This window comes from Tinamus guttatus, unplaced genomic scaffold, assembly GCF_059628265.1.
Source record: "Tinamus guttatus ecotype Peru unplaced genomic scaffold, ASM5962826v1 Tinamus_guttatus_pri_ptg000025l, whole genome shotgun sequence".
Taxonomy (NCBI): Eukaryota; Metazoa; Chordata; class Aves; order Tinamiformes; family Tinamidae; genus Tinamus; species Tinamus guttatus.
This window is the reverse complement of record NW_028288559.1, coordinates 853018-868464: the sequence shown is the minus strand read 5'-3', so window position 1 is coordinate 868464 and position 15447 is coordinate 853018. Positions and strand designations below refer to the sequence as shown.

The window sequence follows — 15447 nt, the reverse complement described above, 5'->3', positions numbered from 1 at the left end:
TGTTTAATTATTTTCTATTTGCATTTAACCTCAGTTGTTAACTTCATTTACAGCTAATAATGAATATTTTACATAATTTCTACAAACACTTTCATAAGTAGTACAGATGTCGTATTTTTCTTTTTATGTACTCTTCATTCCTTATGGACTTAAACTTCATGTAATCAGATCTTACTAAACACATGTAACATACATAAACTTCTATGAATTATATCCATATGTATTTATATGTATTTTGTGTCCATATCAATATATATATGTATTTAAAACATATCTATGTATAAATATATATTTATACATTTATCCTCTTTATATATACATTTAAAAGCATTATATATGTACATATATGTATTATATAAACACATATATATATTTTTATACGCGGAGTCTTCTTCCCTGAAGATCTTCAAAGCCTGTCTGGATGCAATCCTGCACCACGTGCTCTTGGTGTCCCTGCTGAAGCAGGGGAGGTTGGACTAGATGATCTCTAGAGGTGCCTTCCAACCTCAACCATTCTGTGATTCTGTGTGGTATGGGAAGCTTTTGGTCCAAAGGGAACGATGGTGTTCTGGAATCACATGGGTTACCACATGCTAGCCAGAATCCCAGCTGTCAGAAATCCAGCCTAATCCCACTATGTTCTGCAACAAATGGAAAATCATCAGGTTAACCTGTGGCAAGGGCTTTTGGCTTTGCTCATTCTAGCACTGGGCTTGACTGCTCAGGAGGCCGTGCAAGCTCCGGAGCAGCTCCCTGCACTGGGAACCGTCACCGCAAGGGATCAAAATCACACAGGGTTAACCAGAAGCAGTGAAAAGTTGAGGTGAGGGCCTGCTTTGTAAGACATGCTCTACAGCCACAGGAACACACTGAAGATGCGGAGCCGAAGAAACAGGACCCCTCGCAGTATCTCAGCACAGGACTGCGTGCCGTCCATTCTGGGTGCTTTGCAAGCGTAGTGTGGAGGAGAATTTGTACACGGGGTCATGGGGAGAACGGTGGAGCACTCAGAGTTCACTGATGAGCATTGGTCCCAGTCAGCGTTGCCCCTCACTGCCAGTGCCTGCCTGCCTTCTAACCATGGTTGGTTATTCCTTCCCAGGTGCAGGGCTTTGCTCATGGGTAGGCCGAACACTAGAATAATTTATTGTAGTCGAAACTGCTAGAAACAACAACAACAAACTTTTTAATGAGAGAATCACAGAATAAAAATTTCATTGATTTCATGTGGGGCTTTATCATCTGCTTCTAAGATACTTGTCCCAGTAGGTACTTCGATGTTAGCTAACTGATAGGACGAGGCACTCCTTGAATGCTGAATAAAGTCACCAGAAATATACTTTAAGTAAGAATTAATTAATGAGTCAACTTAATTGATATCATGGTGGCACCAATCTAACGCTGTTTAATTACTGTGTGCTTCAATGGAGTATAATTAGAATTGCATAAGCTGCTGCAGAACTGTCCTTCTCAAGCAATCACAGAGACATTTACTTAATTAGAAATGTACTTGGCACCTATTTATTTGATGCCAGCATACTGAATTTAAGCATCAGCCTAAATCAGTACTTACCCTAGGAGTTGCTGAACTAAACTGTCTTTTTAATTAATGCTTCCTGAAACAGCACCGATCAATACTTATTAAGAGAGATCTAATTTACTGGGTAAGCCATAATTTTTGAAACTGCTTAAATTGCTTTTTAAAGAAAGCAAGATTGTATTGTTTGAAAGGCAATTATCCAATATATTCAACTATAGCCTTATATTTCCTGCTGCAAATTAGATTTGGATGCTGTTTCCTAATAAAATGTGTAAGCTTACCTATATAGACAGTTTTGAAAGAGAGAAAGCCTCCTCATTGCCATCTACAATATAAACCCAAACCTATTGTTAATAAGCGCTTGTTTGATCTTTGATCTGAAAAAAATCTCTGAAAAAAAAAAAAAGAATTGTCTACATACATTGATGCCTTTTCGGTAATTGGTTTTGCAGTTTGTGAAGTAAAAAAAAAAATACAGTAAGACCTTTTAGAATTAGCAGTTGGGATGCAAACTACCATCACGTTTGGTAGCTGCATCTGAATAAGAGAACAGGCAAGTGCATCATCCAGGAAAAACTAGATGACTTGGACATAACGTTGCTCAATAGAAACAGCAAAAGTGCAGTATAAAGTCATATGCGAATCCAAAAAAACTTCCTTTGTTAGAAGCTCATGAGTGGGAAGGAGAGGAGGAGAAAAAAATGTGGGTTTGTGACTTCAGATACAAGCCTAATAAGTAGAAATTGTCCTAAAATAGATATAATCATAGCATGGATAAGGTAGGACACTTCTGGAGAAAGTGTCTTTACAAGTACCCAAGCAAGATTTCAGGCAAGGTGCTGTCTAAAACTCCAGCCCTTGGATTAAAAAATAAGCATGCGAGGAGGAGGGAGTAGATAAAAAATACTTTACATAAAGCTTCTTTTTTTTTTAATGATTAAAACTTGGCCAGAAGATGCAGGAAAAAAAAAATCTACCCTAGAGAGAAATGTACTGGGAGGTCAAGTAGCTGAGCATTACCTTCCAGACCCACCTGAATGAGCTCTGCACATAACTCGAGCAGCTACCAGCAAAGGCTTAGGAAATTCTCTATCAGCACAACGCAGGGCTCTACTTTAGGAAAGGAAGCCCACGCTACTGCCTTGGTTTCCGGGGCTAACTCGTTTAGAGGTTGCAGGTGGCCTCTGCGCAGTGCTCCGTTCCACCAAGGCAGCTCAGAGCAAGAACTGGGTTCAAGTCAGGCAGAAGGTGAGCAGGTCTGCAGCAGAGTGTGCCTGAAATGCTCCCCTGGGCTGGGAGAGCTCGTTAAGCTCTCGCATCACGTAATCACAGAATGCCTGAGGTTGGAAGGATCCTCTAGGGATCATCTAGTCCAACCCCCTGCTCCAGCAGGGACACCCAGGGCACGTGGCACAGGGTCACTGTATCTCAGTGACTGTATGAGCTCAGATCAGCAGTGCTCCTCACACAGAGTTTTGGGGTGCAATCTCCTCAGAAACAAGCTGGACAACATGAGCATAGACAGAAGACTGAGAAAGCCATCACGAAGTACATGATATATAAAAGAAGGACCCAAGGCCATTATCATCCATCTTTGTCTCAGTTACCAAGTGCTTGAAATCCCACAGATAATAGTCACCAATATCGGGCCGAAGTTGAGTTAGAGGATAATATCTTTGGGAACAGCCCCAACCACTTGGGAATAGCAGTTGGGGCTACTCCCAAAGACACCTCCCATGGAAGGGCCACAGCTGGATCTGCTGTGTTACTTAAGAAAATTTTACAGAGCAAATCAGCTGATAGTCCATTCAGTGGAGGCCTTGGGAGGGTAGAAAACAAGCCACTGAAGACAAAAGAAAAACTGAATGAACAAAAAGACAGCCCGTGGGCAGAACGACCCATTTATAGTGAAAAGTATGAACCTAAGTTTTCTCAGGCTGCGAATGAATAGAATTGGATTGGAGAATATACAGAAAAACTGGCAAATCTTGTAGATAAAGACATGACTTATGAGTGGGGTAAGGGGAGGGAAGAAAAAAGGGTACTTTAAGAGGGAAAAATCCAAACTTGTTATACACTACAAAATGTAAGGCAGACTTAGGATGTCTTCTGATCTTAAGACTTGAATCTCCATTAAATACAGATGGAATGAATATACTGAGCAGTTTCGAACAGTAAATCAAAACATTTAAAAAGGAGCAGTGAGAGGGGAATGGAAAATGTTCCACACAAGTAAAAGCAGCACATAAAACACACAGTGGAAAAAGTGAAGAAAAACAAAACAGAAAAGGGAGGAAGCAAAATCAAAATCACAAGGGAAAAATCATGTACAGCTGGACACAGAAAAAAAAAATCCCCAAGACAGGCAGAAATAAAAAGCATACAATAGGAGAAACAACAATCTCACTATTCAATTGTGCAGTAAAAGTAACTTATGCAACATAAGGAAGTCTGTGTGTCTGTGGAAAAGTCTGAAATATGTTATTGTCTGCACACCATGGAAAGAGAGAAGCCACCCAATTTAAAAACAAGGAAGTCCCATGCAAGGAAATTAAATCCCAAATAAGTGACTAGACACCTTTTTTTCTTCTTCTTCTCTTAATACACAGGACATTGCTGTTGATGTATTATTACCAATTCTCAATCTTTTAATAGGGTGCCTGGAAAATCATGAGACCAAGCAAAGAAAGTATGTCCTGGCCTTTGAGCTTAAGTCTTCTTTTTTTTTTTTTCTGTGCAATAATGACACCTACAAAGTTATAAAATGTAAACGAGACTGTGCAATCCCAGGAACACTGAGGAAATATAAAGTGTGATTTGTAGGACTTGCAGGAAAACTCAGGTGAAAATACCTTAATACTCTTGTCTTTAACAGTAAAAATTGTTTTATTTATGGTATGAAAACTTCCATTTGACAGTAAGATGATATTCCACAACTACAATAATGGGACTATTGTGGCCCTGTCACGGTCATAATGGTTTTGGAAGATACTCAAGATCATCTGTTGAGTGAATACACACAAATATTGAATTGTCTTCTCTGCTGGTACTGGTGCACATTGGTATGAGAACGTGGCAGTCATCCAATTAAATCCTAAACTAAAGAGCAAGTAACTTTCCAGGCAACGATTTCCAAACGAGATCTATTCTGCAATGGTTATACCTGCTACATCACATTTCGATCCTCCATAACATCCTAAAAAGCAAGTCTTAATGGCAAACGAGGCAGGAAGCCAAGAGGCATTCAGTTGTTTTTCCAAGAGCTCTTCAATTTTGAATCATTTCTTCACTGCTTTGAGCCACTTTGCACTCCATCTGAAACATAAAGCCAGATCTTTTTTTGTTGTTGCTCTTCATTTCTGCAGCTCTCACTGCAGATGATACATTACTTAGTATTACAGGTGTTTCAGGCTGAACACTATTTTGAATTTGTTTCTTTCCTTTTGAGTCTCCCAGCTATCTATTGCACTGATTTGAAAGAGTTTTCATTCTCCTCCTCTGCCCATCTAACAGTTCTCTAAGTCTAAAGCTCTCAGGGTATTTTAAGCAATTAATCTTTCCCCCTGACAAAAACCACTCTTCCTTGGAGTCATTACAGCTGAATGGTAGGCAGACAACAGTGAGGCAGCAATCAGTTGAAGCCCTACATTTTATTGCCAGGTAATATTTGGGCACACCTTGTAGAAGGTGGTTTAGATAACAACAAAAGAGAAAACAAAACAGAACCACCCCACAACTCGGGCCACCTGTAAATTGCTCCTCAGATAATCATCTCTCTTGTATTTTTAGATCCCAAACAGGTAGCAGATAATCCTTGTTCTCCATTTTCTATGGAGTTCCCATTCACTTGTGCCATTCCCACAGCACTCATTATTACTTAGAAAGAAAAAAACATAAAATCACACCTGATATTTTAAAATTTGAAGATGACCTCTGCACCTTCTATTTAAATCTTTGTTTCCCTGTGATACCACAACCACTCCTCCAAGTTTTGAATACCTTGAAAAAGCTCGCACAGGATTCCAAGGCACTGGACTTTCAACTTATATTTATTATGGATTTATACAGAAAGCCATTTTACACCAGGAAACTTGAAAAAAATTGAGTTAAATATAAAGCTTTCAACAAATTTCTTAAGAGTTTCTTAAGAGAACAATTTTATTTTGCCTATTTCATTATGTGGCATATATTGTACAAAACTGCCACAGAAACAGTGATATTTAACTTCCACATCTTGCACAATTTTAGGTTAAACTCTGTACCTGAAGCACTGAATATTCAGAGCACTTTAAATGCACTAAACAATGTAGCTATGTAAGAGCACAGCCCAAATGTCAAAATATCTATTTTATACACAAGTTTAAAAGCACTTCATAAAGTTGCATGAACTCCAATTGATGTCACACAATTTACTTCAAAAGAGACTTACTGCAGAGTACTTACACGGAGCAATTTACAGTAAACAATACTGGTCTGAGGGCTGCAGAAAATAACTAGCATATCCAAGGTTAAGTCTACCGATTAGTTCCAACTATGTCAACAGTTTTTTGCCATTAATTTCACAGAGACAATTTTTTTATTATTTTTTATTTTTTCATTAGAAAAGAGGTGCAAGGGCCAGCTCAGAGACTTGCAAAAGAGCAGTGTGAAAGACGCTTCCACAGGCACACGCAGAACAGCAACAACCTTGTCAGGGCAGATTTCTAAAGCTCCGGCCTCTAGTACCGTTCCCTAAGGAAGGTACAGATGGGCTGCAGCAAAAGCAAACCAGAGCAGAGACGGGAGCACCGCTATCCAGCTTGGCTAGGCTTCTTGTTAAGGCTAAGCAAGTATGTTTTGAGAAGAGAGTTTTTTCCCCTCACCTACCCCCACCTGCCCCCCTCCCCTTTATTTTTTTTGGGGGGGAACACTACTTTTTGTCAAAATACATTTCAAAATAAGTGTTCCTGGTCTTGCCATTTGCTTCAAAACTACAGAGAGGTTCCAACAGCCATGATTTAAAGATGCACATCTGTGAACACATTTTAACATGTGTAGTTTAAATAGTGATGAACATCATGACCTCTCTGTATAGACAGATTCAATATAACCCTTAGGCTCACCTTTATAAGCTGAGGATTACCTCGTTAGGCTCGTATTTTTATGTTAAAGTCATGATTTATTAATAAAAACTCCGATCAGGAGAGCTGATTATGTTGTTATTAAAACCTTTTAAGATTTACATTTCAGAACAAGAGGTGCCAATAGGATGTTGCAGTCCTTTTCACACGAGTGTACAAAAAGTTAATAGGCTTTAGTTCCATTTTAACTAGTATCAACTAAGTCATTTGGGTTTTCTTTCATGTTAGGACTACCCATAGGATACCAATGGGGTTTGGTGCAAGCACACTGGAGCTCACTTTACCTACAACTCTGAGCTGGCCAGACCTGTGCAAGCCCCTGTCCAGAACCTAATTATGTACATAACTATGTACATTCTCCATAAGAAGCATTATAAGCTTGAAAATAGTGTTAAATTAACAAGGCTCTTGAGTTTTTAAACCAGAACCAGCTTTTGCCCACTTGAAGCTCGCACTTGTCTGCTGGCTTTGGGACAGATACACTCCTCACAACAAGACTGAAGAAATATATTCCTGGAAAGTTGCTGAGCGACTTGCTTCTCCAGCTGGAGATAGCAAAGCAGTACCTTGTAGGATAAACATAAATTTGCTTAAGAAATTCAAGGCCTTATAAGCTGTGTTTATTTCTCTTTTGTTTCTGTTCACAAAAATGTAAAACAAAAAAAGTAATTTAAACCATTACATGCAAGTTAAAGTCCTGAACAGCCTTCAACGCTGGGAATCCTCTTGGTAACTGTTCTGAGTGAAGGATGTGCATTTCAAACGTTTAGAAGTGTATAAAGCTGTATTTATCTCAACTAATAAGAACATGCAGAAATGAAAATAACAGCATGCATTTTCATTTAGAAAACTTTTTTTTTGGGGGGGGGGGCAGATGTGGTTGGGAGTTTGCTGCTCACTCTTACATGCTTCACAAGCTGTTTACGATAAAATGTGATCAAAGACTACATTTAGGCTCGGGGCTTCATGATAACTTTGAGCAAGTCTAACACAGCACACTGGCTTCCAAGTTGCTTGCCAACAGTCCTCCCGCTGCAGCTGAGTGAGGGGCTGAAAGCTAAATCCACAACAGAAGGTTAATCTTCTGCTAGAGCTGTCTGCTCGTGGTGCTAAGCCCTTCTCAGCAGCCTCTGGTGCTCTACAGGGAATCACCACTAATGGTAGTTGCGGCCATAAGAAACAAGCAGCAGTAAAACTGTGTCAGAATCACAAAGCCATTAACTCAACGACCCACCACCTCAACCAAAGAGACATCACTCAGTCACAGCTGTGCCAGTTTATTCATGCCCTTTCCCAAAGAGCTTCTCACCTACCTGAGTGAAGCAACTTGCAACAACTCACCATCTCTAAGAGTGCTTTGGTAAGTAAATATTATACTGTTTCAAGCGTTAGCCCATGGCTTATGGCATTTCCCCGTGCAACAAAGATCTTCCAGAGGCAAAGACTTAAGACAGACATTCTTACACATTTTACAGAAGTTGTTTCAAACTCAAAAACTTAAACCAAAACCAAACTCATACTTAAACCAAGCTTCACAAGCATAAGCTTGCACAATACAGAAAAATCTATAAACCCCCAACAAAATCATGCAAAACAAATCAGAAAGCTAACATTTCTAAATACAAATTAAAGCGAATATAACACCAAAATAATACATGAAGTCTGATATTGTTCAAGGTCTTAACAAACAAAGTACTTGTATTTTTTAATTAATTGTCAAGTTTGAGTTAAAGCAAAATAAGTCCCCACTTCCCCAAATCCTGGTCCTTCAGATACCAAAGGTCGTTTGAGCTCTTACCCAGCATTTCCCAGTTATTTTAGACTCAATATTAGTGCTTAGACATTGAAAAAAAGTCTGCATTACCTTCTGTAGGAACCCCCAAATTACTATTTAAACATGAAAGTGAATAAAATAGGAGAATTCCTTTGGAATTTTTGCATTAGCGTTTGAAACGTAGGTATTTCTGGTCTGGTGTCCCATTTTAAATTGTGTATGATCTGCCAAAGTCCGTCCTTGAGATTTATCGCTGTTCCTACTACCCCAAGGAACCTTTTCGATTACCAGCTCTCATCCTTAAAAGGCATCAGTGGAGATTTACATCATTCTGACAGCACATTAGGTGAGAAATTGCACCAACCCCAGCTTTAAAAAGCTTCCATACTGTTAGGTGTTATGCAGATATGTAAACTGTAAGATTGTATAACTTTTTAACATACAATAATCTAACTTTAGATGCATGTTAAATCTTGTAATAAAATGATGACTAATCACCTAACAGAAATAAGTCTTGCAAACTTCTGTATCTTAATTCTCCATGAATTACTTCAGTCCTGGACATCAAAGTAGTCAATTACTGGCTCTTCTTTTAATGATTTTGGCAAACCATTGTTTCCGATACTCCTGAAATTAAGAGAGTATTAGATGTTACTCACCTGCATGAAAAACAAGATACAAAATAAACTGACCCAACTCCCCTAGCACCTCAGTGTGTACATACACACTGTACTGGAAGGTGGCCTGATTTATTAAATTATGTTTTAATAAAAATATCTTAGTGTGCAAAAAAAGTAGCCATCTTCACTGTGATTTTAGGAAGTAAATACGCTATATTAATACACATTATGTGCGTGGCTGAATTTACTTTGGGACCTTTGCAAATACCATTTAATGGCATATTTATTGTGCAAGCAATAATACACTGAAGACAGGCTGCTCAAACACAACCCCTTTTCAAAGGAAGACCAAAAGAAATACTGAAGGGAGTCACGGGTCTGATCTACTCACTTTCAAAATCAAGAGTTACTGGAAGAGATCTATGGTAATACTACGTCCAATTATAGTAAAGATTTGTGTTACAAACCAGTATCTTCCAAAATATCTTCTAGAAGAAAAATGCTTCTAAAGAAACCTTACTTTCAACAATTAAAATCGGCTAATATAGTTTACAACTGTGTCATGTGATCTTTCAGTAGGGGCATTGAACAGATAGGAATCCCACAGAGGTAAGTGGAAATAAAGGTTAGCAACCTCTTTGGAAAAAAAAGGTCAGGGTGAGTTATAGAGTAAGCAATCACTGACATTGTGTTTTGGCCTAAAAGATTAATTCTAATACAGTTCATTTTTCCAGAACTGTCTATTTTGTATTCCAGAAGGACCTAGGCCACCCAATACCTAATGCAATAGTTTCAGCAAATTTAAGTTGTCCCTTCTTCAAACTGAAAGCTGTACCCTCCTCCTTCCTAACAAGACATTATTTCTTTGGAAATTTTCCAAATTTCCAAATTTGGAAAATAACTAGGGGCTGTAGAAAGGGTTTTGAAAGGTAAAAAGCAAACAAAGATTAAGCCAACTTTTTTAAAAAAAAATAATTTCTTTGAGACGACTACAGGTACTTGAAGCTGGCAGGTCATAAAAAGTAAAGATTGGTGTATTAGACTACTCAGTCAAGAAGCTTTGTATATCCCATCTTCAGTAGCTTTCAGTACCTGAGAAAATGTAGTTCAGTAGTTCACCTTTAGTCACTTGTATAGTGACATCTACACACAAAAAATAATTTCACAAACTTACAAACTGTCCAAATAAATTTTTAGGTCAGTACGACTTTTTTTTTTTTTTTTTTTTTTTTTTTTTTTTGTCCCCCCACAAAGTTGTCTTTCGCCAACTGTCTAACTTTTAGATAAAAAAAATCCACAATATTTGTAATATTACTTCCCTTACAGCACGCAGCTAATTCTATCTTTTGTTAACATTTCACTTCAATTTTACTTTTCCGGAAATCAAAACTCAGCACAGACGGCAAGCTCCAAAGCTCTATGTGGGCTGAGAAAACCAAGAAGCAGTGACCTTTGAACAGCCCCTCAGTGATCTCAGCACTAAATGAAGAGCACTACCTGACAAGTTCCTTACTTATCTGTTTGCTTGTAGTGAGGAATAGGAGGTGGAGGTCTGCTCTGCATTTCTTTATCCAGCACAGAAGTCAAGGTATTGCTTGGACAAACTGACTTCCCCCTAGAGAAAGAAAGAAAACAAAAGTTTATTTTGTTTACATGATCAACTGGAAATTATAATCATTAAGAAGTAAGGGCAGAGAAAGTTACTTTTACAAGCAGCAGACCTGAAATTAGTGTTCATATTTGTGTATTTAAAAATATACAAATATTCAGCTTTCCCAACTATGAATAGAGACCAAATGGGCAAATTCAATATGGGCAAATTCAATTTTGATTGCTGAGAATAAGATATTTGGTATTCTGAATGCCTTCGAGTTAGCACACCAATTAAAAGATGCACAAGTAGCTTGCTATACTCATCTACAGGTGCCCAGATTGCTTTCTCCATGTTAACTTAAAATAAAGTGCTAATGTGGTCAACTGCCAAAAGACACTAGAAGCACAACACCTGCACTCTGGGGTAACATGCACCTACTCTTTCACAGCACAGATTTTTATAGTTGTTCTTTTGTAGAGCAGATGTATGATCAGAAGCAACAACTGCAATAGCTGACCTTGGCCTCCTGTGATCACAGCTTCCTCCAGCTTTGCAAGGTGATGTCTAATGTTTGGAACCAACTTTCCAAACTCTGACGGCAGTCATGTCAAAGTGATGGGAAAAAAAGAAATACCCAAAAGGGCAGCACTCCAAGGAATTCTGGCTTGGCGACAATGCAGCAGCAGCATCTTCCAGCTAGCCCAAGCACAAGATCCCAAAACGAAGCAGAAACGCCCTCTCTCCCAGCCCTCCACACCAGTTACCATCTACAGCCTGGCCACAGAGGACTGCATGGTGAAGGCCACCCCCATCGGCTCACCCTCTCAGCAGTGCCACCCTCTGGCCGTTCCAAAAGGGAATCTAATCCAAAAATGGGCCAATAAGTAGCATACATGCTGTGGAGGGCTTTTAATATTTCCTGAAACTCGTGAAAGACATTTCAAGAATAGCTTTTTATTATTATTATTTTTTATTTATTTTTTATTATTATTTCAACTTCAACTATGATTCAGTTGTAAACTGAAAAATAATAATAAAAAAACCTGGCACTGTTAGCACCATGTATAGAATCTTTTCTTTAATCTGTTTTGGGAGATAAACAAACTGAAAAAAGTTAACACTTAAATCTTGCCCCCTTAATCCTGTGGTACTGATATTTTAAGACCCAGATTGAATCCTGTGTAGTAGGATTTTAGCAATTCTGTGTACATTAAACTGTACTGCTCTCTCGTTTCTATCTGAATGTCCCTTTTTTCTAAGGAATACTTTTTCTGTCCCCAAGATATATGTTCCTGTTCTGCAAATATAATCTGTACATATCATTTGCCAACTAGCTTCTTTTTTTCAGATGGGCCTCTAGATTTGAAAACAAAAATGTATGACTCATTTAATGCAGCTGTATCTCTGTCCATATTTTGACTCTCACAAGCACAATTACATCTTAAACCACAGTCTAACCCATATACAAAAAAGCTAGGACTAGTGACCTTATTCGTGAATTACATATATATGCTACAGCATTGCTATTTACTCTTACAAGCAAGTCACTGATTTGCAAACACTCCATTGCACAATTTACTTATGCACTGTAGGAACAAATAGCTGCTTCTTGCAATTGTTTGAAACCTGGTAATTTTATTTCTGACCTTTATTGCGTCAGTTAGGAGAAAAAGAGAAACAGGAACTATGTATATTTGCTACTTAGGTGATGATTTCATACATCTTTGTTATTATTCTGCGGGCTAGTCATTTTCCAAGATGTCAATGAGTTTACAGAGTCCATTCTATATTCTCTTATTATTGCTTTTGTGCCCTTGATAAGTCAACTTGGAATACAAAATATGACTTAAAGAATTTTCATTTTCCTAATGCAGCTACAATATGTAAGAATAGTTCCAGTTTATTGTTATTATGCAATAACAACTTCTGGATTTGAGTTAATTTCCATCTAAACACAGATTAATAAAGAAAAAAATCCCAATGAATTTTTGGTTTGCTAAAAGCCAGCAAATGACATGTATATACACACACACACAATATAAAATAATTTAAATATACATGAACTTATGTAATTACAAACGAGAGTCTAACCCCATATTAAATCTATTTGTGTAGATATATGTAAATCTGCATAAAAATCTGTCTATAGATACATATGACATTGTCATCTAATTGCAATCTAACTAAATGTAGTTTATTAGAGAAGACTATATCCTGGAAATCATTTTGGTTAGCAAAAATAACATACAACTCATCTAAAAACACGATAATAATTTAAACACTTAGTGACTTACATTTTCTTATGTATTAAAATCTACCCCTCAGGCTAGCCCAACCGTAATGCTCTGTTCAGTGACTGTTCACACACCATGAATAGGAAGAAACAGAAGCCGCTAGGGAATGCTGAGAGCAGAATGAACAAACCGCCTCGAAGCACTTGGCTTTCCGGCAGTTACTGCGCTCTGCACTAGAAGCAGCTGTGGCCAAGTTCTCCAGCATCACTCTGGAGTTTGGATAATCACTTGTGTGAGGCTTCACTAGTTTCTACACCTTGAAGAAGGGGCAATAAGGCAATGAGAAGAAGACCTGGATGAAGCCCTTGAAGCGAGGCACATAGCTGTGCAGCTGGAGCAGGTTCTCAGAAGAGCAGGCAGCACCTTGTGGAGGGGCAGAAGGGAAGCAACACAGCAAGCTTGTTCTGCACTATGTGCTGCTCCCTGAAAGCTTCCCATTCTTCAGCTGCAGGATGCAAAACCTTGGTTTTTAAGGCACAGTTATCAGTTCCTTTCCCTTCTCTGATACTTTCTCCTCCTCACTCATCTCTCATTCCCTTCATCCCCTCTTACCTATTTTTTTAAACTGAGCTTTTTCAAGTATCATCTGCTTTCTCACTTTCCCTCAGGGGAAAAAAAATAAAAATAAAAAAACTAGCTACCAAAGATAATGATCTGAGAATGCTACAGACAATCTGACAGAATTAAGCTGTCCCATGAGCTGTGGAAGCCTAGGTTTTCCATCCATGTCTAGTCTTATGCAATAATCTTACTTTTACCCCAACTGTATGCCCTTCATTTCCTTCACTACTCTGAACTCTATGGCTCCTCTCCAAGTATTCACGGGTCTGCTTAGAGATCTCTTAAATTTGCAATAATTCCATCTTTCTTTGTCCATTAGCTGAAGGGGGAATATATTCTGTGGCAGGTTCAAAAAGAGAGAAAGAAAACAAGCTCCAGTAACAGACGTCACAGAAGCTGTAAATTAAGGTGGGTCCTCTTTAGGCAGCAATTATTTTTTCTAAAAAAAATCAAGTTACTATTACAGCAATGTCTAATTTAGCTGAGAGCAGAAATATAAAGCTACTGAAGAGATTAACAGAAAGCAGCCTTGCAAAACCTTATTTTCTAACTCATTCATGTAAATGATATAAACATCCAAGTATTTGACCAAGAGTTAATAGTAAAAAACGCGTTACATACTTCACCGCAGTGATAACGACGTTGCGCTTTGGTTCATTGTCGTAGCTCACACTTTCAATGCCATAAACCTGAGCCAACTCATGGATGATTCTGCGATGGTCTCTGTTCATCGGTGGGTAACAGTGACTCTTCTTTGTATGCTTGCCCTGAATTAAAGGGAAGAAAAATATGATAAAGTTTTTCTTCTAAAGGAGAAAAATAAAAAAATCTGTTCTTCTACCTCTGAACTTTTGCCACTATAGCAACATTAGTACTACCAAAGCAGCAATTTATTGGCAAAATCTGCCAAGCAATAGGAAAAGTCTAGTAATGCTATTGAAAAGCAATCTGAATTTTTAATTTCAGTTAAAAGCTGCTAACAATTCATTTGACATTGATTGTTACATAAACAATAAAAGAATAAACAAATGTGAGCCTCCTTTCAAATAATTTGGTGATTTATTGACAACAGACATGGATAAGCAGGGGGGCACCCAGTCTGCTTCAGGCACTGTGACACTCTACTCTTCAGTCTTTGCCTTAGTCTTCACCAAGGTCTCCCAGGCCTGCAGACCTATGGACAGGATGTGCAGACAATAACACAGAAATGCTGAGCTGGGGCTTTCTTCAGAAGAAGCTTATATGGGTTCAAGAGACCAGATGCAGATCCAGATGCAGGAAACTACAGGGTGATCCATTTCACTTCAATCCCGGTCGAAAAATGTTGAGCAAGTCCTTTTAGACGGCACTTTTAGGAATAGGAAGAAGGTCGGTGGGAGTAGCTAACACAGATTTACCAAAGGTTTTCAAGATTTGATTGGGTAAAGCCCTAACCCTGGACCAGATTCAGCACTGATCCTGCCTCAAGCCAGAGGCTTGCCTAGGCCATCTCTGGAGATCCCTTCCAAACTCAACCATTTCTGTGACATCTTCTGACAACCTATGCTGTCTTTAACATTCAAATGCAAATGCCTGGTTAGTGCTCTTTGGCACTGCACAATGACAAGTGATAAATCAAAGCAGTTATTTGACAAACAAAAAATGTCTCATCTAGCTCTGTAAAATGCAGAGGAACTCATTTGAGAAACAAGCATCTTAAAGAGTAATTTCAATAAACTTTAAACCACATAAAAATGGTTCTCGCCTACCATAGTATTGCATGAAGTAATTTTGAGACAACCCTGTATATTCTTTCTTTTCTAATAGTCAGAAACTTAAATTTAATGTATTCTAGAAATATCACCTTTTCTAAAGGGATTAAGCAAAAGAATAAAGACTCTTGGAAATTACTTGAACTCCTGCAGTAATCAACGTGCAGGTTCTTAAAATCTTTGCTTAGGTCTT

General features: G+C 38.3%; 1 protein-coding gene across 2 annotated transcripts in view; it reads right to left on the bottom strand.

Moving 5' to 3' along the window:
- Positions 1-8959: 8959 nt before the first annotated feature.
- The window catches only part of NFX1 (nuclear transcription factor, X-box binding 1), a 45319-nt gene continuing 38831 nt past the window's right edge, over positions 8960-15447 (bottom strand). For both annotated transcript variants that reach the window (XM_088525955.1, XM_088525959.1), the window contains 3 exons: positions 14125-14270; positions 10568-10669; positions 8960-9061 (listed from right to left, as the gene is read on the bottom strand). In XM_088525955.1, the coding sequence (XP_088382081.1) occupies positions 8986-9061; positions 10568-10669; positions 14125-14270 (324 nt within the window). In that variant the 3' untranslated portion in view covers positions 8960-8985. The remainder of the gene's footprint in view (positions 9062-10567; positions 10670-14124; positions 14271-15447) is intronic.